The sequence below is a fragment of the Cydia pomonella genome, chromosome 7 (assembly GCF_033807575.1).
Source record: "Cydia pomonella isolate Wapato2018A chromosome 7, ilCydPomo1, whole genome shotgun sequence".
Taxonomy (NCBI): domain Eukaryota; kingdom Metazoa; phylum Arthropoda; class Insecta; order Lepidoptera; family Tortricidae; genus Cydia; species Cydia pomonella.
Window position 1 is genome coordinate 5267117 of NC_084709.1, and position 26062 is coordinate 5293178.

At 36.9% G+C, this 26062-nt stretch overlaps 2 protein-coding genes and 1 long non-coding RNA gene across 3 annotated transcripts in view; 1 reads left to right on the plus strand and 2 right to left on the minus strand.

Moving 5' to 3' along the window:
* Positions 1 to 687: 687 nt before the first annotated feature.
* On the plus strand, positions 688 to 8442 carry LOC133519640 (uncharacterized). The gene is made up of 2 exons (XR_009799650.1): positions 688 to 7309; positions 7983 to 8442. It is a non-coding gene; the product is annotated as an uncharacterized LOC133519640 (long non-coding RNA).
* A 9787-nt stretch (positions 8443 to 18229) lies between these two features.
* LOC133519641 (ionotropic receptor 40a-like) overlaps positions 18230 to 26062 on the minus strand; it is a 37857-nt gene continuing 30024 nt past the window's right edge. Inside the window, exons 13-15 of the mRNA XM_061853686.1 lie at positions 23399 to 23549; positions 19046 to 19142; positions 18230 to 18550 (exon numbers count right to left, since the gene is read on the minus strand). Coding sequence (XP_061709670.1) covers positions 18357 to 18550; positions 19046 to 19142; positions 23399 to 23549 — 442 coding nt within the window. The 3' untranslated portion in view covers positions 18230 to 18356. The remainder of the gene's footprint in view (positions 18551 to 19045; positions 19143 to 23398; positions 23550 to 26062) is intronic.
* LOC133519447 (uncharacterized) lies at positions 24094 to 25913 on the minus strand. Its single transcript, XM_061853453.1, has one exon. It carries the CDS (start codon positions 25722 to 25724, stop codon positions 24516 to 24518), a length of 1209 nt encoding a protein of 402 aa, XP_061709437.1. The 5' UTR covers positions 25725 to 25913; the 3' UTR covers positions 24094 to 24515.

The following is a 26062-nucleotide window of genomic DNA, read 5'->3' on the forward strand; positions in this document are numbered from 1 at the left end:
TTAAGTTTATTTTAGTCAAATGATATAGGTAATGGAAGTAACAACGTTATTAGTTAATAGCTTTTTCCGAAAAAGAACTATGACAATCAGTTTCCATTAAATGTACAGTCAGATGCAGAGAGAGGTGACCCCCTGTGCATACAATTAATCTATACCTTTCTATGCAGCTGACTTAGCCATACTGGGTTAAAAAAAACACCGTGTATAGTATTCTGTTTAATTTTTTTGTCCTTTGCTATATCTACTGTATAAGTAATCTGCACTGTCAGTATTGTGCATCGCATTTACATGCGGCTTTGTTTGCGCCGCCAATTCGGTCGCACAACGTTGGAAAAATGCACGTCAAATTATACACGTGTACCTAACGTTTGCCGCTCTTCTCAATATTGCTGGTTCTCGGTTGTGGGAGCGGGAATTCTGCTTTTTGTAATGGCACGTAGTAGGCCCAATCCAGTAGAATTCGCGCAGTGAAATTTTATAAAATGTAAGAAAATATGACATATTCCGATTTCAACCGCGGCTTGATAAAATGAGGCTACAGAATTATGATCTTCAGTGACTGAAGTTCAGTCCTACATATTGTAAGTTGGTTTCCAAAAAAGCTGAAAAAGTTCTCTGAAACTCTCAAAGGAAACAAAGCAAGCTGTCAGTTTGGAAATGGAAAATTTAGATTCCTCTAGAAAAATATGAGAAAGGACAATGGGCACTTTTGTATGGGGAGTGTCCCATGGATGTATACTGTTGAGACATATGTCGTTTTAAAGCTCTTAATCGTAGTATTATTTTATTGTATGGCACCAACCTTGGACCACTTGCAGGGACCGAGCTATATAAAAAAAGAAGTTGCGCATATAAGCAGTTATATTTCCTTATACGCGGGATATAAAAAGTTTTAGCGTATTTTATTCGAAAGAATATAAAAAATGCTTTATGTTTTTTGTATCAACACCAATGATAAAGTATTTAAAGGGACACAATGTACAGTTTTAAAAAATCGTTTTTCTAAAAATTACTTGATACACAGCGAAATAAGAGTGTATACAAATGCCATGTATATCATGTGAAAAGTATTTTTATAAGCTATTTTTCGTATAATATAACTGGGGTCAAATCGTTGCAGGGACCAAAATAAAACCATTTAATGAGTTAATTAATTGTAGTTAATTACGCCTTAACTTTTCTACTCAACGCCAGATGTCGCTCTAAAGCAAAATTCTACTTGACGTAAAACATTTATACATAGCGGTAATCTCGTCAGTCTTACTCCATCATTTTAAAAAGTATAGACTAGTTTATGGATTTCTAAAGTTATGTCAAGATGACTCTGAATGTAATATTGTCAACAATAATTGTCAAAACACGCAATTTAAAATATTCAACATTGTAATTACAAAATAGTATATTTCTAATACGCTATAATTTTCTCCAATCGAAAGGCACTCCATTCCATTGATCTCAGAGAGTATGCTCCTTGATGATCTTCACTATTCATGGGGTAGGTAAGATAAAAGTATTATTTTTTCTCGTATAGCTGCTATATAGCGTTCGACTCCATGGAAAATAAAGGCTCCAAATTATATAAAAAATATAGCATATATACAAAGTGCAATTTAGATAGTATTCCAGAAAAAAATGCGCCAATGTAAATGCTGAAAAGTTTCCTATCGTATTGTCGAACAAATTCATATCTACTTCTGATCTACGCGACCTTAGAAGTTTGGATTGTCCTACCTAATCATTTTACATTTTATTGTTTTCAGAACAAGAATTATTTTACTTCCCACTGTCTATGTAATGGGACTTAGAGCGGATTCATACTTTACTATACGTGTCGTGTCGAATGATAGTCCCTATGTCAGTTTCTCCAATTCTATTTTGCGTAGGATAAGTTAAAAAAATAATTAAAAATATGTGTTACCGTATTTTTATTCGTGAAATGTTACCTATATTTCTAAGTTAATGATTGTACTATACTTCCAAAAATATGTCTGACAAACATTTTACATGAAAGCCATTTTTCCATGTAAAAATGAACTGTTATAGGGACCATCTTCTGAATTTATGATAATTTATTCATATTTTAATGTACTCGGGTAATATTGCAGACATTATATCAGCACCAAATAAATGCTGTGAACCAGATATAATAATATATTAAGTGGCGAATAACGTTTCCAAATCGCATTTTCTTTTGACATATTTTTCTTTTTTTTTGCTCTTTTTTTCACGACCGGTTTGGCCTAGTAAGTCGATGATCCTGGGTTTGAATCCCGGTAAGAGCATTTATTTGTGTGATGAGCACAGATATTTGTTCCTGAGTCATGGATGTTTTCTATGTATTTAAGTATTTGTATATTATATATTATTATGTCGTTGTATGAGTACCCACAAAACAAGCCTTCTCGGCTTGCCGTGGGACTCAGTCAATTTGTGTAAGAATGTCCCTATAATATTTATTTATTGTTATTATTATTGTATGTCCGGTAACAGAACTCCCCAGGAGCACTCGGGTGTGTAAGGTCGCTACTCCCCAACTTATTATAATTGTTATTACTTTCAACATTTTTAAGTTGTTCATCGGACACTGAGGCCATTGAAGTTTCAAGCTGGCGGCATCAAAATGGAGTACCTAGGTACTGTTTCAAATAAATGGGTGGTAAGTAAGTACATTTGGTGAAGTGGAACTGCTGATGTTGATCAGAAACGGAACTCTTCCACGCGCGTGATTTGTCTTCTTTGTTAAGTTTGTAGCGAGTAAGTTTCAAGTACCAAGGTTTTTAGGAACCTTTGTGTCAAGGTAAAGGTCTGACGATGGGTTCCATGAGGAAGCGAGGGAACACCTCAAGTCTTATAGGCATATAGTCATTTTGGATTTTCATCAATACCTTAAGCTTTTTCATTCCCACTAGTGGCATTTAATGAAGTGGAACTACTGATGTTGACCAAAACGGAACTATTGAACGCGCGAGATTTTTCTTCTTTGTTTTTTTTTTATGATATAAGAGGCAAACGAGCAGACGTCACACCTGATGGTAAGCGATTACCGCCGCCCATGGACACCTGCTAAACCATAGGGGTTGTAAGTTCGGTGCTGGCCTTTAAGATTGGAATACGCTGTTTTCTTAAAGTTTTAAATGTCGTATTGGTCCGGAAATACCGCAGGCGACAGATCATTTCATAGTTTGTTGAGTTCTGTATGAGGCAGGAAGTTTCTAGAGAAATGCACAGTTGAGGACTGCCAACCATCTAAGTGGTGAAAATAAAAATGTTGTAGCGTAGCGCGATGACGAAAAGAGGCGGCAAGGATTAATCCGAGCAATGCGATGGAACACTCGCCGTAATAGATTTGTCCTGATAAGTTTGTAGAAAGTAAGGTTGTTAAGAAACATCTGTGTCTAGATCCAGGTCTGATAGATACCTCAAACCTTATAGAAATACATATAGTTTTTTTTGGATTTACATCAATAACTTTGGGCGTTTTATTAAAAAAAAGCTACATTTAATCAAGTGGAACTGCTGATGTGTTCCAGAACGGAACTTTTCAACGCACACGTTTTGTATTCTTTATTAAGCTTGTAGTGAGTAAGGTTCTTAAGGTGTACTTAATACATCAATGTCCAGTTCTGATGATGGGTTTCATGAAGAATCGAGGGAATTCCTAAAATCTTTTAGGCATACATGTAATAATTTCTGGGATTTTATTCACATATCAAGCATTATTATTAAAAAAGTGTCATTTGACTAAAAGTAACAGCTGATGTTGACCAGAATGGAACTCGCCAACTCGCGCGTGATTTGTTTTATTAGTTAAGTTTATAGCAAGTAAGTTTTAAGTATTAAGGTTTTTAGGAACATTTGTGTCAAGGTAAAGGTCTGATGATGGGTCCCATGAAGAATCGAGGGAATTTCTTAAATGCTATAGGCATATATGTAGTACTTATTGGATTTTCATCAACATATTATCAACTTTTATTCACAAAAGTGACATTTGATGATGTGGAACTACTGATGTTGACCAGAACGGAACTCCAACGCGTGCAATTTTTCTTCGTTAAGTTTGTACCAAGTAAGGTTCTTAAGAAACATTTTTGTCAAAGTACAGTTCTGATGATGGGTTTCATGAAGAATCGAGGGAATTCCTAAAATCTTATAGGCATACATGTAATAATTTCTGGGATTTTGTTTACATATCAAGCATTTTTATTAAAAAAATTGTCATTTGACTAAGTGTAACAGCTGATGTTGACCAGAATGGAACTCGCCAACTCGCGCGCGATTTGTTTTATTAGTTAAGATTGTAGCAAGTAAGTTTTAAGTACTAAGGTTTTTAGGAACATTCGTGTCAAGGTAAAGGTCTGATGATGGGTCCCATGAAGAATCGAGGGAATTTCTTAAATTTTATAGGTATATATATAGTACTTATTGGATTTTCATCAACATATTATCAAGTTTTATTCACAAAAGTCACATTTGATGATGTGGAACTACTGATGTTGACCAAAACGGAACTCCAACGCGCGCAATTTTTCTTCGTTGTTAAGTTTGTAGCGAGTAAGGTTCTCAAGAAACATTTTTGTCGAAGTACAGTTCTGATGATGTGTTTCATGAGAAAGCGACGGAACTCCTCATTCTCCTCAATTTTTATAGGTATATAGTAATTTTGGATTTTCATCAATATCTTTAGCTTTTTTTATTCACATTAGTGGCATTTGATGAAGTGGAACTAGTGATGTTGACTAAAACGGAACTCTTCAACGCATGAGATTTTATTCTTTTTTTGTTTGTTGTGATATAAGAGGCAAACTAGCAGACGAATCAACTGATGGTAAGCAATTACCGCTGGCCATGGACATCTGTTACACCATAGGGATTGTAAGTGCGGTGCCGGCATTTAAGATAGGAATACGCTCTTTCCTTAAAGTTTTAAAGATCGTATTGGGCCGAAAATACCGCATGCGACAGATCATTTCATAGTTTAGCTGTATGAGACAGGAAGTTTCTAGAGAAATGCACAGTTGAGGATTGCCAACCATCTAAGTGGTGAAGATATAAATGATGTGGCGTAAAGCGGTGACGGAAAGAGGCGGCAGAGATTAATCCGAACAATTCCTCGGAACTTTTAAGTTTGTAGAAAGTAAGGTTCTTAAGAAATGTCTGTACTAGACACCAGTGTCTAGGTCTGATGATGGACACCTCAAACCTTATAGAAATACATATAGTTTTTTTTTTCATCAATATCTCTAGGTGTTTTATTTTAAAAAAGTTATATTTGATCAAGTGGAACTGCTGATGTTGTCCAGAACGGAACTTTTCAACGCACGCGTTTTGTATTCTTTATTAAGCTTGTAGCGAGTAACGTTCTTAAGGTGTATTTATATCAATGTTCAGTTCTGATGATGGGTTTCATAAATAATCGAGGGAATTCCTGACATCTTATAATTTCTGGATTTTTATTTACATATCAAGCATTTTTATTAAAATGTGACATTTGACGAAATGCAACAGCTGATGCTGGCCAAAATGGAACTCGCCAATTCGCGCGCGATATGTTTTATTTGTTTATTTTGTAGCAAGTAAAGTTCTTGAAGACATTTGTGTCATAAGGTCTAGTTCTGAGGATGGGTTCCATGAGAAATCGAAGAAATTCCTCAAATCTTATAGGCATACAATAATATATAGTAATGTTTGGATTCTCGTCAACATATCAAGCATTTTTATTTAAACAAGTTAGTGATATTGACCAGAACGGAACTCTTCAACGCGCGCTAGGTTCAGCTAGGTTCTTAGGAAACATTTGTGTCAAGGTCCAGTTCTGATGATGGATTCAATGAGGAATTGAGGATTTTAAATCGATTTGAATTCACAATTAGGAGGAATTGAGGATTTTCGTCAACATATCAAGTTTTTTTTATTTGAACAAGTGACATTTGATGAAGTGAAACTGCTGATATTACTGAAACTATGCTGATACTGCTGAAATGGAACTCTTCAACGACAAGTATTTTACCTTAGGCGTTTTTTTTTTTTATTTCGTTTATAGCATGTAAGGCTTTTAAGGAACATTTGTGTCAAGGTCCAGTTCTGATGATAGGTTCTACGAGAAACTGAAGGAGCTTCTCATATTGTATAGGATAGGCATACATATAGTCATTTTAGGATTTTCATCAATATTACAAGCATTTTTACTCAATAAAGTGACATTTGTTGAAGTAGAATTGCTGATGAAGAACGGAACACCTCAACGACTTCCAGATTCTTTATTTTTATTACTCTTCTTCCTTTTTCATTATTCTTAGAACAGGTATTTCTACGAAGTGAACCGAACTGCTACTATTAAAAGTAGCTAGGTAGGTAGGTTAAATAGGTTAAAACTGTAAGGATTATTATGTATAAGTAGTTTCTTTTAATTAAACATAGGTAAGTAATTCTATTTAAGTATAAGTATCTTTAAAAAAACATCAATCGACTCTTATCTGTCACTAGTTCCAGTTTCAGAGTATAAAATCCGGGTACACAGCCACGGCTAGCCGGGTAGCCAGACAGTTCGAATACGGACAAGTTATTGTGAATAAAAAATCTTATCGTCTTGCAAAAGTTAATGTCATAAATGTATAGGTTTCGAATACATGAATATAAAGTGAAAATGCTGGTAAAAGTATTAGTTTTTATCATTAACCATTTTATATCCCAACAAAACTGTTACCCTTACAAAAATAAAATGCTTTCATTACCTAATGTAGGTTACGTTAGGTAATAAATAAATAAATATGTAGGGACAATCTTACACAGATTGGCCCCAAAATAATCAAAGCTTGTACTATGGGTACTAGGCGACGTTAAACATACTTATTTAGATAAATATATATTTACGTATATACATAGAAAACACGCAAGCCTTAGGAACAAATATCTGTATTCATCACACAAAGAAATGTCCTTACGCGATTCAAACTCGGGACCATCGGCTTCATAGGCAGGGTCACTACCCACTAGGCCAAACCGGTCGGCAAAAGGTAAAGATAATTAGGTAAAGACAATGAATAATTAAACGTATTATAAATTGACACCAATATCCATCAAATAGTATAACTAGGTATGCTAAGAGCGGGCTTCAGGCCATTACGTCGCACCTTTAGAATTAAATTAATTTGACTCAAAAAGTACGACTACTTTATATAATGTAGTTTGGTAGAACAGTAAGAACTCACTATATGTGTCTCTTTTTCATGCGGTGAAATCCCCCCCACCCGGAAAGGATAGCGACGCCCATTTTATCGACTCTCGAGTCGACTCCAATCTGATACTAATAGTAAGTAAGTACTTACTTAGTAAGCAAATTGTAGTAGTTATCCCTTCTTAGTAAAAGGAAGTATTGTAAAGATACTACTTTTTAACCGACTTCAAAAACTTTTTTTTTTGTATATATGTTAAGTAAGATCTTCGTCATTTCTGAACCAATGTTGAAAATTAGTTATCGTTTGAAAGTGGGTGTATAGTTCCAAGATGGTCCTATTTTTGACAAAACCACGAGGAATTAAGGGAACTCCCCAAATCTTATAGGCGTTTTTTAGTTTCATCAACAGACCAGGCATTGCCATTCAAAAAAGTGCTATTTGAAGAAGTGGAACTTCTGATCAGGACCAGAAAAGAACTCTTTAACGATGCGTATTTCACGCTAGACGATTTGTCTTCTTTGTTATGTTTGTAAAGAAGCTACTTGCTTAACGAGGTTTAAGGAATATTTGTGTAAAGGTCTAGCTTACATCATGGGTTCCATGAGGAATTGAGTCAACCTCTCAATTCTTGATGGAACGTAAAACTGTTTATTGACATAATTGTCGATAGGTATCCCATCTGCTCTAATTTACCCCACCTGAAAAAAAAGGTACTTACATGAAAAAAAAAACTTCTCTTAAAAATAGGAAACCGACTTCAAACATAGGTATTAGAAAACACTACAAAAACTGTTATTGTATTTTCAGAAACCATACGGAAATAATGAGGATGCATCGACATAAGAAGAATCGAACATGGGCAAGATAAAGTTCAAGAAAAAAGCAAATATAATGTGTACTTGTGTGTAGTCAAAGAAAGTTGAAAAATAAAGCATAATTAATGGCCATAGAATACAGAACCGATACACGAACATTAAGACTATTAAAAATAGACATATAGGTTGATCGTACTACTCGTACTAATGTATATCTTTTGTTCAATTATATTATTGCATTAAAGTTAGATTCTCTAGATATATATTATTCATAGGTTCTGTATTCTATACGAATTGTTTCAGTGTAATTATTGTACTAAATACCGTTGACCGCCTGTCAACAGTATTTATTTCTACATTACTATCACAGAAGATTTTAGGCCCTACCGTACAGTTTTTGAATTAGTATTTACTATGGACAAATATAGCGAAATGTGAGTTTTTACCTAAAATATCAATCTTTTGTGAACGTGGTGTAGAGTATATACCGCCTAAGACTGAAGTAGCTACGCGGGTTACGTTTTAAAAATAGAATCGTGTTCATGGTCGGCCCATGGTAAAAATAATTAGGTACCCGTAGACCCGCTGGTGAACACTGTTTATGATAACACTTAAAATAAACCCCGTGAACCCACCAGGAGAACATATTGGAGAGACTAGAGATAATACACCGCTTTAAGGGCGGTCGCACTCGGCATTGACATCTGGCGTCTAGATGGCGGGTGGACCTCAGCGAATTTCAAAGAAATATTTATAAACATCCAATGACGTTCAGCTCGGACACCAGATCTTCAATCTCCTGATTCCTGTGGAGTCTCCAGGTTCCATCCTCTCCACGTGTGAGTCCTAGGATTTTTCGCGCTGCCAGACTCCGATGACTCGGGCACGTAGTCCAGATGGGTGAGGATCGTGCAGCCTGGAGGGCGTACTCTGAAGTTCCAAATGGCCGAAGACCGTCTAGACGTCCTAGGTAGGTCCCGCTGGAGAGACGAAATGCAAAAAGACCTTAGCGAACTCGGCGCCGTCGACTAGATGGAAACGGTTTTGGACAGAGAAGCATGGCGGTCTTTGGTGTCGGAGGCCAAGATCCACTTCGGGTCGCTGCGCCATAGCAGTAAGTATTTATAAACATACTGTACCTTCTGTGTACCTAACCCAAAACGAGATATTTAAGAAAAAGTCCACCCGCCATTCTGACGTCAGGATTGCGGTTGGACCTATGAAATCTTGCATTATACTGCACTAAAAGTATGCAGTTATATGGTACAGTCGCCATCAGATATATCGGAGTGGCCGAGGTGCTCAAAGATCTCTAAACACGCACTCTAACCTCTTGACAGTAGAGGCATGTTCAGATATTCGTGGGTACCTTGGCCGCTCCGATATATATGATGGTGACTGTACCTTCAGTGTACCTCTGTAAATAGAAATAGAAACCGGTGTACCTCTCCCCAAAACAAGCTAGGCTAAGCTCATGCACAATATAACTGCATTCTTTTAGTGCGGTATAATGCAAGATTTCATAGGTCCACCCGCCATCCTGACGTCAGGTTGGCGGGTGGACCGTTTTGTAAAATATCTCGTTTCGGGGAAAGGTACACTGGTTTCTATTAAAGGTACACTGAGGTACACAGAAGGTACAATATGTTTATAAATATTTCTTTGAAATTCGCTGAGGTCCACCGCCATCCTGACGCTTACCATATATCTAAGGACCGACCTTAGGGGCAATAACGATAGTGCTAGTTCAGTTGTGTCATTCACAAATTCGAGCCAATCGTGCTGTCTAACGCAACTAGATGCGATCAATCGCGTGCGTAATGCGAACTCATCAACCAATCACGTTGTGGTAGTGGTACTTGTGGCGTTAGACTGCACGATTGGCTCAAACTCGTGTGCGTAACACCGCTGTACTGGCCCCAATCTTATTGCCCGTAAGGCCCGTCCTCAGATATATTATGTCAATGACACAGTCGCGATTTTAAAAAATCACATCGCTTCTGCTACCAAGTTGTTGAGCATAACGTTTTCCTATCCACAGGTTCCATCTGTCCAGTAGGATCCACCATCTCGATCCACCAGATTGAAGAGATTGTTACTTAACTGATGGATCGAGATAATGAAACCTACTGAATAGAGCGGGTCGATTGGATATAACAAAGTACGCTTATATGAAACGCTACTCCGGTGTGCGAGTGAGACAGTCAGGCCAATTTGAACTTGCATTTGACAGAAAACTGTCTCCATCAAACGCTACCAGTTCCATTGCCGGCCTCTTCGCTGCCTTCTATAGTGGTTCAATATTACCTTGCTTATGAATAAAAAGGGGCGTGCACACCGATATTAGAGTAATATTGGAATCATATCAGTTAGTTGCGGGCGTCTCGCTCGCACAAATACATGCGTATAAGTGCGAAATGAACGCACGAATGACAGCTAACTGGTATCATTCCAATATTATTCTAAAATTGGTTTAATGTCAGTTGCACTTTCGAATTGGCCTACATAGCGATTTCCTTAGCCTGCACACCGGATCGGCGTGTGGGCCGGCATCTAGCTAATGTAAAGCCACCTCATTAGGTGCTTTTAGCCTTTTGAACGGCAAGAACACCTAAAGATGTGGTGAGAGAAAGCCGCGCGTCCCTCATGCACTGCACTAGCTTTACAGCTTGCATTGCGACCAATGTATGCCGCTCACCGCCCCGCCGGTCGCGTGGGTCCAATCCGCGGCCCTAGAAGACGTACTTTACATATAAACAAGAGCACGCGAGCATATTGCGAGTTGTGTATGTGTACTTGTGTTATCTAGGCGCACAAACGGTTACAATAACAAGAAGTGTACACCGCGTGTGCAGTCCAACACGGGAGCACGGGTGCGATTCGAAAATAACGCGCTAGCGACGCATTACGACATTGATACTTTACCATTTGAACGCCATAAACAAAAACGTTACTCACACGCCAAGGTCACGGGCGCAAGTGAGCTTGAAAGTGCATGAGTATTACATTAGGGACTTTGACAGCGATTATAACAGCTATAATCATTAATGTGTTCATGGCCCTTAAATCATGTCTAGTGACGGCGCCTTTAGGTGTTCTTGACGTTCAAAAGGTTAAGGGCGTTTGCTAGCTGGCGCTAGTGCACGGAGCGGGCAAACACGCGCAGGTGCCTTTGTAAGTAAAATCAGTCGCACGCGTCCGCGCCAGTTAGCGTTGCTGATACTGTAAGCCGCACGCCCGCTCCATGCACACGCGAGACGTTGCGGACGCCCTATGCCCTAAACCTTACTTGAAAGTGTGAAGGTTACTCTGACAGCGGCTATATCAGCTATAATGTATTTATGACGCTTTGAGCATAGCTAGTTAAGACGCCTTAAGGTATTCTTGGCGTTTAAAAGGTTAAGGGCGTTTGCTAGCTGGCGCGAGTGCACGGAGCGGGTGCACGCGCGCGGGTGCCTTTGTAGGTAAAATTCGTCGCACGCGTCCGCGCCAGTTAGCGTCGCCAGTTACTGTTTTTCGTTAACCCGCTCCAGCTAGCAAACTAATCGCAAATGGTCCGAGATTGGCGCAATAACCATGCATTACCTTATCTGGATCTGGATGCACCTATTCACCAATGCTTGCTTTAAAGTAACTTGTCGACTCGTCCTGATAATATTTGTGCGACCGTGAAGAAAATCTATGCCGTCACTTATTTTTCAATTTATATGAAATAAAGATGTTAAATGTATTCAAAAGTTTTTATTTAATAAGGTATGTATAAGTGCTCTGTGCATCCGCACCAGCTAGCGGTGCCCTTAGCAAACCAATCGCAAATGGTCCGAGATTGGCGCAATAACCATGCATTCTCTTATCTGGATCTGGATGCACCTATTCACTAGAAAATGTATGCCGTCAGTTATTTTTCAATTTATATGAAATAAAGGTGTTAAATGTATTCAAAAGTTTTTATTTCATACGTATATATAATGGAACGAAATACAGCTACTATCTTAGCTTGGCAAACAGTTAAGAGTCGCTGATGCTTGTAATGTATTCACTGCGTTAATTTTAGGTTTAAGATTCTTTATTCTCACTAAGAATTTGACAATTCACTTACATGAGAACTTAAAACTACACAATTTAATCCTGCTTCATATGGCAAACGAAGGGAACGTTGCTTTGAACCGCGGCGCAATCTCAAATGTTTCACGTTTACACAATTTTCCTGCAGAGAGACAAAACAAGTATGTACATAGTACCTTTTTACGATTTATTTTATCGTAACATATAAACTTAGATTTATTTTCTTGCTGCTAATTATGGTACTCCATAAATACATTTACTTACCTACTTACTGCTTAGGAATCTTATTTCATGTTTAATAATAAGTTTATATAACGTTTCTAGCGGGACATAACGCGAACTTTAAAAAATATAATGCTTTTTCTACCTTTATCACTCGAATATGTAAGAGCAAGAGAGATAAAAAGACGACACTTACTCGTTCAAGGTAACAACTCGTTTTATTGTCAAAGTTCCGAATTAAACAAACTTATTCTTCGGTGACATTTTTAAGCGTTTATAAGCGACTATACGGATCCAGCATTTGCCGCTCATTCGGTTCTCCTATTGCACGCAAGATGTCAGTACTAGAGAGGATTTGAAAAATCATAATTAAGTAGTTTAGTGCCATTTATTGAGCGGTAATAATTTAAAAAAAATATATAAATTACTTTTTCATTATATTTCAGGCATGCAAAGTGATGTAAATGGTTACAAAAGTAACTCTATATGAATGACATTTTTTAGTTCCAGTTTACGCCGCAGCGCATGATCAAAATTATTAATATCATCTTCCCTGGACACTTTCGGTCTTTGGTGTCATATAAGTAATTAATGCTTAATTGAAGACCTTCCAAATAGGATAAAACTCAATTGTATATACCACTAGTAAAAATTACCCAAACGGCTACCAAGGCTCCATCTAGTGCCAGGTAGAACAAACAAAGCGGCATTTACCACACTTAATTAACGAAAAAACTAGTTTTATTACCGCCCCTGCAAGCATTTGAGTGCAAGTATATATATATTAAAATACCTTATAAAAATGTCTTTTAAATGATATATATGGCTTGAGTATACAAGCAAGTTTCAGTGTTTAATAGCAGTATTTTTAATTCAAGCATATGTTTTATCAACTAATTCCAGCCCTGTACGTACTTAAACGTAAGTAGTGGTAAACAGAAATCTAGAATTTCTCATATTCTTTCATACAAAACACCTAACAACCGGCTACATAACAAGTATTTTGTAAAACAACCGTTTATATTGGCCACTCTTTTTTTTAAATTGCTCAGTCCCTGCAAGTTATCCAAAGTTGGTGTCATACAATAAAATAATGCTAAGAGTAAACCCTTTCAAACGAGATATGTCTCAACAGTATACATCCATGGGACAAATTGCCCATTCTCCTTTCCAAAGTCTGTCCATACTCCATACTGTGGTAATTTCACATTTTTCGAAGCTTTTCGACGGCACATCAGTAAAATCAATCCGTCACTCATTTTATCAAGGAAATTGAAAGATCAACGCCGCCGCAGTAATGCAGCTGTAGTTGGCATAGCTTGGTAGGTATGTGACCATTATTAAATTAATATTACTACATATAAAATCGGCACAGAGAACCAGTATTTTGCGCCATTAGTTGTTGTTTTAACAACAAACCATAGAAACGGAGCATGACTGTCGTGACCTAAACGCGTAAACGCAATGAATTTTACGGCGCTTATGACGTTTTGGTCGTGTGGTACAGGTTGCGATCGTGATAATTTAATGGTTTGGTATGGCTTCTTTATTGTAATGATGACTCTAGGTATGTGACATGACATTTTCGAGGAGTCCATTTTTACTGAAATGTGAATTTAAATTTAGGTCTTCAGGTAGGTACCAAATCCCGATAAAATAAAGTTCCGGTCGAATTTGAGAACCTCCTTTAGAAATCGATCAAAACACCCAAGTTAAGGAGTTAACCAGTATACGGGAAAATGCAGATTTAAAACGAAAATAAAACTTCATGTAAAATTGGTAAAAACTATCAGTGGAAAATAACAAAAAAGTGTGGTCAAGCATTTTCAGTCCGGGTTTTTTTAAGCAAATAGTCAGTTTGGGCTAACTTCCAGTTCCATGAAACGAGTAGCAGATTTTTATTCCATAACATTTGTTTTAAACAAACATGGCTTGAAAGCGGTTTTAAAAAATAGCGGTAAATATCGGTTTATTTTGGTTTTACTCCAAACTTTCATAAGAACGTGAACGTTTTAAGGGCTTTATAATAACCTAAATAAACCGGTTTATTCCATGAGCGACGAGATGGCCAGCAGGCCTGGCGGTGGGGTGTGCTGCGTAAACAAAGACCCCGACGTAGGAATAAACCGGTTTTTATTGATCTAAACCGCTTTATAAATAACGGTTTTACGAACGAAACCGAAATTAAAAGGTTTTAGGCCAAGTACATGATAACGGTTTTGGAATTTAATCTGTTTTTGAGCTTTGCCCACAATCCGGTTGGACATTGAGGTCGATTCTAATTTAACAATTCGTTATGTAGTTTTGATCTTGTTATGATTTATGATACGAATGCGAACCTGACATAGTTCGCAGTATAGTGCATCTCACGTGCACTGATTAAATTAAATTAAATATCAATTATTTTCAGGCAACTAACATTAAATTAAACTAACATGAAATTACTTTGACTAATGAGTGCGACCAAAATGCCTATTGAAACGACTCGACCCTCGAGCGACACCGGATTTCGACACGTCGGAAAGGAAGAGCCCAAGCGATATCTTACCGTACAAACTGTTTTACTATTTAATGCGGGGGGGGGGGGGGGGAAGTGCAAACAGTCACACTTCTCACTCACTCCATACAAAATGCAATCTGTGATGACACAAATACATAGAAAATGACACACGTCAAAGAGAAATCTTGTACACCTCGATAAGTCTACACATAAGGCTTCTTTAAATCGAATAGGAATGAAATAGAATAAATTGTTGAGTATTAACAACTTAGCCTTATTTACTCGTGTCTTATATACGCGTATAATAAAAACGGAAGTCGCTTCCTAATAAAAGTATTTCAAATTAGACAGATCTTAATTCCGGGAATTATTGTTAGCAGCGGGACAGTTGGACAGTCAGAGACGTTGAAGCGGGCCAGATTAACTTTATTAGCAGCAGCCTACAAAGGCGATTTAATTCAATAAGATCGTTTCCTTTCTGGAGACGTACGGACTTTGATTGACACCATTTTTTAAGAGGGGGTTAAAGCAAAAGTGAAGATTTTACACGTTTTAATCAAACGCAAATGCCATGAAAAAAAAAAACACGGAAATAAGACTGTTTTAGCAAGGGCGGAAAGTTACTCTGTCTGTCTGTTAAGTACTTCTTTACGCTTAAACTACAGAACCGATTGAAATGAAATTTCGTATAGAGATAGTTTAAGGCCCGGAAAAGGACTGAGGATAGTTTTTATTAATCATCATCATCATCATTTTGGTCTCTACCAAGTCACCGGCAGAAGCCAGTAACAAATAAAATCACTCTGTGGTTTAAACAGCCAGAGATTCCATGACTGGGTAAAGTATTTAAACGAGTTTTAGTTTTTCTGCATCGCTTTTTACTAAATTCAGTTTTAAGGATAAATATTGCAGCCATTTTAATCGGCGGTAGTTGATAAAAGTCTGTACACTTCAACCCCAAAAAGCCGTAACGTCCATTGGTGAACTAGTTTGGAATTTATTGTAGGAGAATACCGTTAACAATTGAATCCAAATGGCTGTTATAGCTGTTATGAGTATCGGTCCGATTCGAACAATGCTTCTACAAGTCACAACGATACGATACAATCTGTCAGTGTCAAAAATGACATTTCTTTACACTGACAGATCGGTATCGGATCGTTGTGACTTTTTAATTGTTCGAATCGGGCCGTTTATAAACTATTTAATTTTATCTACACACATACCCTATGATGCGTTTAAAAACCGCAAATTTCGGCCAGCATAGATATAACCTGTTTTGTTACAACACATTTCATATCTATGAAAATGTTATTATTGCTTAATAGTAACTTCGATATCAATTTAATAATGAAATTCAAATAAACATCTCTGAATAACAAAGGAATGTGATTTGACCTCATTTTAAGATGACGTTTTATTCAGTATGTGATTAAATGCCACAATAGCGGGCGCAACATGCGTTCCATAATAGAGAGCTTATAATATGTGTGTAGATAACGCAGTGTATGTAACTGTACATAATTAGGCATCAAGAACTCGTGTGATGTTTTATGAAACTCGCTTTCAGCTCGTTCGTATTTGTATGCCTTTCATTATGTAACAGTCACATAAACTACTATTTTCTAATTTGAAAAATAGGTATAGTAAAGTGAGCTATAGTATTTTATACAACGGTGATATAATAGAGAGCTTTTCAGTCGAGTACCGTGTTTAAGCAACGAAGCTTGCTGAGTTACCTAAGTGAGGCACGAGATTGAAAAGCTTGATTATATCACTATTGTATACAATACTTTCTCTCCGAGTCATTAATCATATTTTCTTATTATAAAACCTAAATAGATAATGAAAATGAGATACTTACCAATTACAGTAGACAAAAATACATAAACACGCGAGCTCTCGCCCGCCCGTCCCCCGTTCTATGGGAGCGCGGCGGCACGAGATTGGTCAATTTTTCATATAGTTGACTACAGCGTATCAAAATAAATTTTATAGTTGAGTTGGGAGCTACAATAAGAAAAGTACGCAATTACAGTTTGGAATACGAAATATTAATTCAATCATTACAGTCGACGAGTAGAAAAATATTATATTAATAAATTTAATGAAAAAATATAAAATCAAATAACCAACATAGCGATTATTGATAAAACTATTAAAGGCAGCGTCATAAATATTGAATACCAGCACGTGCACAACTTTTTCCATGACGTGAAGGTCTGATCACTTTTAGTTGTGGTATAAACCAAGCGTCGAGTTCCTAACTTTCTTATCTTGTTTTCTGTTGACACGGGGCTAACTTATTTGATACAATAATCTAGTCTCAGCTGTCGGTGCTGGCGTACTAACGTAATAAAGGATGATTAAGTGGTTTGTGATCTAAGTAAAAATTTATTTCACAGAATATATAGGTATTATTTTGACGACCGTCCGGTCTGACCTAGTCAGTAACACTGCCGATGGCTTTGGATTCAAAATTTCGGTTAGAGCATTTATTTGTATGATGAGGATGTTTTTGTGAGGATATCCTTATAATATCATTTATTTACTATTATTATATCTTTGCGATAGGAATATAGGTACCTACTCAATAACTTTCATCAGAGTAAGATCCTTTTTAGCTACAGTAAGTAAAAGGTACAAACTTATAATGTAAAGCAATTTCACAGACCGTAATTAATAACAAGTCGAATTTATGCCTAACGAGATGAAAGCTAACTTACAATTTTAAAGGATCAATTACATTGAAGCTTAATTTAATTACAATAGTCTACTCGTAGTCTTTGAATATATTTAAATTTAAGTCCTTAGAAGCTCAAAATTATAGTCAAACAACTTTGTCAGTAGAAAAAAGCACGAAATTCGAATTTTCTATGCTTTTTTTCTACTGACAACATGGCTTGACAGACTATAAATATTATTTATAAGACATTTTCTGCTTAGCAAAACATCAGTATGGTTCATTTTTAACAGTAGGCCCTAGAACCTTGTTGATCTGCTGATAAGAAGCTGCGAAGTCAGACATTTGAAGAATATTTTCAGACATTTGACCGCTTTAGTGAAGACTCTCTTAAACTGCATTTCCTGTCTATTTGTACCCAAAGAAATATAAAAATCTTAAACTGCAGGTCCTGGGCCCTGTTGAGCTGGTCTGCCTCTCAAAATAAATATAGTTTCAGACATTTAACTTTTAAACCTGCTAGTCGTAAGGCCCTTTTTAGCTAGGCGGACATGTTCTGCTCCTCTAAATATTTTTTCTGACACTTTACTTGACTTTTAAGCTGCAGGTCCCAAGGCTTTGGTGAGCTGTCGGTGAGCAGCTGCAGCCAGCCGCCTGAGCAGTCTCCTCAGGTACTTGACTGCTTTCCTGAGAACGGTCACTCGGACCACCCTTCTGCTTGTTGAATGTTCTATGGTCGTCTTCTTTTCAGACACTTTAGTCAGAGCAGCTGCAGCCAGCCTCCTGAACCGTCTTCTCAAACATTTGACTGCTTTACTGCGAATGCTCACTCGGACCACACTTTTGCTTGTTGAATGTTCTATGGTCGTATTTTTTCCAGGCACTTGACTAGACTTTTAAACTGCAGGTCCCAATGCTCTGTCGAGTTGACGGTGAGCAGCCGCAGCCAGCCGCCTGATCAGTCTCCTCAGGCACTTAACTGCTTTCCTGAGAACGCTCACTCGGACCACCCTTCTGCTTGTTGAATGTTCTATGGTCGTCCTCTTTTTGGAACGACGGTGGAGTTGAATTTCCACGGCTAGGGCTATAGCTGGGAAATGATAGAAAAATGTAAATAAAAACAGAATTAACAAATTGGTAGACGATTTCTAAAAGCTCAATCATCTTTCCTCAGTTACACCATTCAAAATCTTTATAGTTATAGATAATACGAGTATTGACTTGCAACCGTAAAAATTTTTGAATTACAGAATAAATTGTGTAATTCATCGCTTTGGAATCTGGACAAAAGGTTTTTTTTATATGTTTTCCTTTAATTTGTAATTTTGTAGTATAGCTTGCAGACTAACGTAAAAATACGTCTGCTTGATTTTAGTTTTGCAAACGTTGACACTTATATAACACATCTACGCATAGACTGATTTGTATTTCCTCATAATTTACAGACAGTATCTCCAAAACAATCATTTTGAGTCTAGGCACGATTATCTTTAAAATTATACGATGGGATCTAAAACAAATCAAATTATTACCCGTATTGTCGTAGAAGAGTGTCAAAGAGATATAAATGGAACAGAAGTGTTACCTGCCAGTAAATGGCCGATCCCCAGTAAGCAGAACGCACCCCGAAGCATGCTCAGTGACACGGGGGTGAGGCCTTTCGTCGACTCTACCTGTTGCGCCTACAACCAAAATTACCCTTACTACGCCGCCCCTGTGACTTACAATGTATAAAGGGCGTATCCAGAATTAGGAAGGGTAAGTTCACCAAAGAAAGCAGTTTGGAAAAATGTATCACCTTGTACTTGTACAGGTTCTCTTTATTCTTCGAAAGCTGATGAGAAAATTGCATTTTGTTTACGAGAGTTGTCACTATTAAACCAAACGAATATTTCTACAAACATTTGTCTGTTTCTGTTTAGAACTCAAAGTTTGCATGCATGCAAATTTTGAGTTCTTCATGTTGGTTTTTGAGTGGTTTTGAATGATAAATATTTAATAGCAACCATTTGAATTTAATTTAAAGTTATAGATTAATAGTTCACAGTTACTGTCTTCGCTTTGGTGTGGTGAAAATTTTGTGTTTCACTCGGTAGCAGTGTGTTTAACCTTCGTGCCTTGAAACCCTCACAATTTGTATTTATAAATGTTGCTATGTATTATTCATCATTTTCTTCTGTCACTCTAATTACGTCTCAGTGAGACAGTGGGAGAGAAAAAAGAAAGATCCCCGCAATTTGCGAACTTCGGTTTTCGCAGTAGGCGGCAGTTGTCGTTAGAGACAAATACAAAAATGAGCAGAGAAATATGTAAACTTTATGAAGAAACTTAATCATCATTAAACCAGCTATCGATGCTTTAACGACTGTAACAGTTAAGTGCGTTGGGATGATATTGAACGTATGTTTGATAGGGTGAGTGTTGCCAACATAGGAAAGGTTTGTGTTGAAAATTTGTATATTGGAAGCTAACAGCAATCGTATTCCTAATCCTACTAATTTATTCCTTATGAACTAGAATACAGTTGTGACATCGCAATACTACATTACTAATCTACAGTACGATAACACGTACGGTACGGTATTATGGTATTACAGTCCGCAGCCTGCGCCGGTCCGGTACCGTTGCCGGACACTCGTCGGTACGGTGTGAAATATGTCGAAGGTTACTCAATATCAAATTTTGTATTTTTTGTGTAAAATAGTATGGAAAAGGTGGTTATTCACTAACTGCAAAAGGTCGCGCCCAAGGATACACCTAGCGCACGCTTCACTTTTATCATGAAAAAAGTACATAATGATAAATTAGGTTTTTTTTTGTTTCGAGTTGCCTAGCCAGAATTTCCACGCGCCGCTACTGATATCTACTTTAAATAAATAGCCGGAATCGCCTCTGTTGAACCAGTTTTTTTTACAACAAGGTGACATAGCAGCAAAGAAGCTCTATGGATATGTATTTGCACCCATTGCGACTGAAAAATACTCCTGTACCTACCTGTAAATCTTCTTTTCACCTGCATACAAAATCAAGAGTGAGACTTTGAACCGATTAAGTATGAATGTTTGAAAAATGGTATGCTTTTTCGGCACTACCATGAGATCAATTGTTGTGTTGTGTTTCTTGCAAATGTTTCAATACACACATCCAAATAGAATATCTACTTACCCAAAAGTTGTTTTTAGGGTTCCGTTCTCAAAGAATAAACGGGACAGACGGACGGACAGCGGAGTCTTAGAAACGGGTTTCTAAGACTCCGCTGTCCGTCCGTCTGTCTGTCTGTCCATCTGTCACCAGGCTATATCTCAAGAACCGTGATAGTTAGACAGTTGAAATTTTCACAGATGATATATTTCTGTTGCCTGTAACAACAACAAATACTAAAAAGTGCGGAACCTTCCGTCCAACTCGCACTTATCCGGTTCTTTTTCTATGTTGTATGTTCTGTTTCATTAATTATTCAGGAATAAAAATAAATAATTTCTGATACTTAATGAAGTGAAGTTAACTAATACAAAATTATCATTCACACTTCGTCGGAAAACGATGTATTCGAAACCATTAACGTAGTACTGAATCAGCCGGCGGGAATCCGTTTGATAAGATACGCTCGGTTATGATATTTGCTTATACCATCTCAGTTAAATAGCTCAGTGAACTGGCTAACATACTCAGTGGATATCTTGCTTAGGTACCTAAAAAGCATTCGTAAATAATTTCTCGGGTATAAGGTAGGGTCCAGTGGCTTAAGCCCGTTACGTGTATAATATGTATATTCCCTCCTTTATCCAACATCTAGAGCACTGCAGTCCAATCTCTAAAACCTAACTAACCCACAAATTATAGTTTTCAGATATGGGCAAAAACATTTAAACCCATATTACTAGAATGTGTGTACTTTCCAGATTTATTTTATGCAGCAATTAAAACTATATTTATGCTTAACTTGAAAATCATTTTATCCAATAATGTTTTATTTATTAGAAAATCATAATGTTGTGTTTTAGCGCTGCAAATAACTGGTAAAATTTCTACGACAGTTCTCCTAAATCACCGTTAAGTATACCTAAGCCGTTCTTTAGAATTGAATGAGATGTAAAAACAGCTGAATACCGGCCAAGTCACATAACGTATTATTTTTTAAACCATTCGCACCATAACATTTTTTTAAATTCTTGGTGAATTTGTGACAGCATAATCTAATTACGCCCGGTAATCCATTTGTTAATTGAAATTGTTATAGGTGTATTAGACTCCGTTTCCAACTGTGCGAGGTATCTGAGCGGTGAGAAGATACGTAGCGAGGATGTGGAACGATGTGAATGTTTCCACCAGAGATGTGCGAAGTAGCTAAGCGGTGAAAGCGTGTGTAGCGGGGTCTTTTCATAAAAGCGAACGGGGTGCGGTGAGCCGGTACCGGAGCTTTTTATAGCGAATTCGGATTTCGACCGCAGCTGCACTGCTACAGCAGTATGGCAGCGTGACATTACTGCAGCAAATGTTCAGAATCCGGGCAACAACATTTGCAACAGTAATGCAGTCTGCAGTATTGTCAGGCTGCAATACTGACGCAGTAGTGCAGCTGCGGTCGGAATCCGAACGTCACCTTTAATTATCCATGCCAAATTACGGCTATCTAGCACTAACGATCGCGGAGCAAACCCTCGGACAGACGTACATGGTGAAACTATAAGAGTTTCCAGGTGACTACGAAACCTTAAAAAATACACTGCATAACATGTTAAAAACTAATTGAGAACGAGTCGAAAAATATTAAGACATCGTAAAAATGTTGTGATGATACTGAATCCTCGGGGTGCGAGTCCGACTCGCACTTAATCATATTTTTTTTCGAACCAGGGGGCCCCGCAAGCTAATGTGCTAAGGGCCCCGCGCCTTCTTAATCCGCCCCTGGGTAGGGGCAATTACTTAGTAGAACTTTAGATAACCAAAGTATGATTGTAAAACTTCTAAAAAAAGGGATACTATAAAATAGATGACTACTTGGGAGACACGGAATCATGGCCAAGTATCCAGTCTCAAAAGCTGTAATAGTTTTGCGTGCAGTGTCCCGGAGAGGCATATGGCGCTGTTGTTTCTAGCTGTTCAACCTTATTATGTATTAATGTTTGTTATGTTTTAGTTATTTTGATGATGACATTGACATATTAAATATATAGTAGTTATGTATTCTGTAGAACTAGTTTTAAGATTGTTAGCTTAACAGTCTCTTGACGTGAAATATGTATTTCATACAATTTTTTTTTTTTTATTCTTTGACATTTGGAGAACCTTTACACCTCCAAATCTTATTATTGTGTATTCCAATTTTTTTGCAATCTAATTTTCAATAATTTTTATTTTCATATTTTTTCCCCTATGTACACCTAATAACCAACCTTGGTGCCAAAATTCAAGTTTCTAGGTCACCTGGAAGTGGGTTAGGTTTTTGATCTATAAGTCAGTCAGTCACAAAAATGCCGGTTTTTAAACATTAATTTATCAATAACTGTTTGAGCTACGTTTATGAAATTTTGTATTTTAGACCAGCTAAGGGGCTTGAATAACTTTGTCAAATTTTATGTGTGTAGGTTAAATAGGTTTCAAGTTGTGAAGGGGTCAAAAGTAGCTCGAAATGGTTGGTGTAATATTACACACGGTTGCGTCGCCAGTTCCTTTTTCTTTGAACTTGGCTGAACACCGCGTGTCTAGATTTTAATTGTTAAATCGGTTAGTATGCAGTCTTGCATCTGTCATACTGCCTGCCGCCCCTCGGCCCGCCGCCGGCGTTACCTTCTTAACTCAGTCGGATAATGTAATGAAAAAGCACGAGTGTTATAATATACTGAAAAAGCACGCGTGTTTAATATCTAGAATTATGAGCCAAAAACCGGTGGAATAAAAACACCGTTTTGAGCAAGTGTATTGAAAAAAGCATTACCTGTGACGCAGTACCAGTGGAGTCCTTCAGTTCCGAGCCGTCCTGATCAGACTCGCTGACCGGGTCGGACCTTCGAGAGTGCTCCGGCAGGTTCTTGTACTCGTCCATCGTCATCTTGGCTATGATGCCGGCTTCAAATAGCGACATTATGCTGAAAATATACCCTGTTATATTTGTGCAGCTTGGGGTATTTTCTCAATATTGAAATAAACTTAAAGTAAGGACGATAAGAACGAAGAACTTTGTTCATTGACATTCCATTTTACGCCATCATATTTATGTAGCTGTGTCGCTTGCACAGTGGCATTGACCGCCGGCTTAATCGGCGGGACAGCGATATAATTGTGCACGTGCGGTAGAGATGGAAAATTACGTGTCTACGAAATTCTGCGTGCTTAGCGTCCTCATTTTAGTATAATTATTACACTTTACCTGGAATTTAAAATAATACGAAGTTTTTTTTTTAAAAACACGATTTATTTTGCATCTAATTGCTACCATCTTTTGTTAAATTTATATATAATTAAGGCAATCGCAGACATTTTATTATGGAGTAACCGAACTAAAATATTTACTCAAAAGGAATTTCTTGTTTTTTAGTTTTATTGTCACTCGCCGTCGTCATAGCAACGGGTATTGTGTAGGTATACCCCAATAAAGCAAATTAAGTTTACTGAAGCTACGTTTATAATAAAACCATTAGGTTTAAGTATATATGAGCAAATGGTATTAATTCATTAGAGAACATTTTTATTTAATGAACTTTGAAGGAGAAATTGAATATTTATTCAAGAAACATAATATACTTTTTACTAAATTAAAATATAAATAAATGATAAAAAAAACAAATAAATACACGATTCATAGATTTAGAAAAGGTTATTAAGTGGATAATAAATGAATTATACCTAGGCAATTCATTTTCAAATTCTTCTTCAAGGGGCTAATTTGATTTTCTGTGACTTTGGTCAAAGGAACAAATAAAACTAGAAGGAAACAAGGAAAAATTACACTTTAATTTTAGCACGTAACGTAAAACTGCAACGTATGAAAGTCGCGGTGCATTGTATCAAATTTGTGCAATACTCGATCATCATTTGACTAGGTATCCTATCATTCAAACAAAATTTGTAATTTGTATAATGATAATTAAATATGTAGTGGAAACACTTATGAACTTCAACATCAAAGTGATATCTACAGTGAACATATCGTAAACGTGAATGGTCAGTGGGCGCGCCTCGATCAGCTGAGTGAACGCCTTAGCCTGCGCGCGCGCGTTCGGCAGCAGGTCGTAGTCCATCACCAGCTCATTTACCAACACCTTTGTTTGCCCACGCACCGACAGCAAGCCATCGCAAACAAGCGATAATACCAGTAAGTAAAACAACTTGATACCACTCCAACCAATGGACAATATTAAGTCGACAATAATCATCTCTTTTTGAAACGAATACAATAATACCCATATAGAAAGCAGTACGTTAATGAACGTAGATATTAATGACATGAAGATTTGAAAGTTGTAGAGGTTATTTATCAAGCGGCTCGTCTCTCCGATAACGTCGTACACCTGCGAGAGTTCATGCAGTTTTGTCTCCATTTTATCCTGGCGAATTGTCGTAGCGAATGCTTTGTGCTTTTTTTCATTTTCTTTGACAAGTCTATCGAGACTGTTATTGATTATAACCAGTCGAACTTTAAGCATGTGAACCAAGACACATACAAACAATATTTCAACGTCATGCAACGTGTATATACTGCCGACAATATAAAAATAAATATAATTAGTGATATTTCTACTCAAGGAGTACAACACGAAGTATACCGAATTTAAGACGAGTGTTGCAAAAATAATGGTGTAATTATATCTCCTTGTAGTTTTGTAAAAGTTTTCCATCAAAGTGAGGTTCAATCTTGAGTCGATTTCCGCAAAATTTGAGACGATACGAATGTTTTCAGCGTTCCTCCATAACAAATGAATTATTACAACTGCAATATACAATATGTAACATAGTATCGAGCTGGAAAATTCTAAAATTCCAATTAATGAAGCAATTGTTTTGATTTCTGTTATAGGCGTATAGTTGAGAAGAAATGATCCAAACGTGCCAGCGGAAATCATCGCTAAAAATAATCCAAATCCTTTAACTCTCCAGTCGGTAGCGATCATATCGTTATTTTTAATGCAAAATCTAAACACTCCAAAAATGTGTTCGAAGATAAACAGTGGTTTTAAAGAATAAATCACTTTATGTATTCCATTGTTATCTTTCCTTTTGTCATTTATCTGGCCCTTTGTATTCACAGTGATATTAGTACTCATATTATAACTTTCTTTTCGATTCCTGAATTTTGACTAAGAAGCCCGTGTGACGGTCTCGAAATATTTTTGAAGACTGTAATGCGTATTGGACTTAGAACCAATAATATTTAATAGAAAAAAGTGTTTCGTAGCCATCAATTACTTAACTCTAATGAACTTCAATAACATTTAATAAATCATTAATGAAAAGGTCACACCAATGTAATGTATTTTTTATTTTAATAACAAATGTTATAGCATACAGTCGAGTTCACAATAGTATTTTATACAATCGTGATATAATAGAGAACTTTTGAGTCGACTACCGTGTTTAGTAAGTAAGGAGTAGGTACGAGATT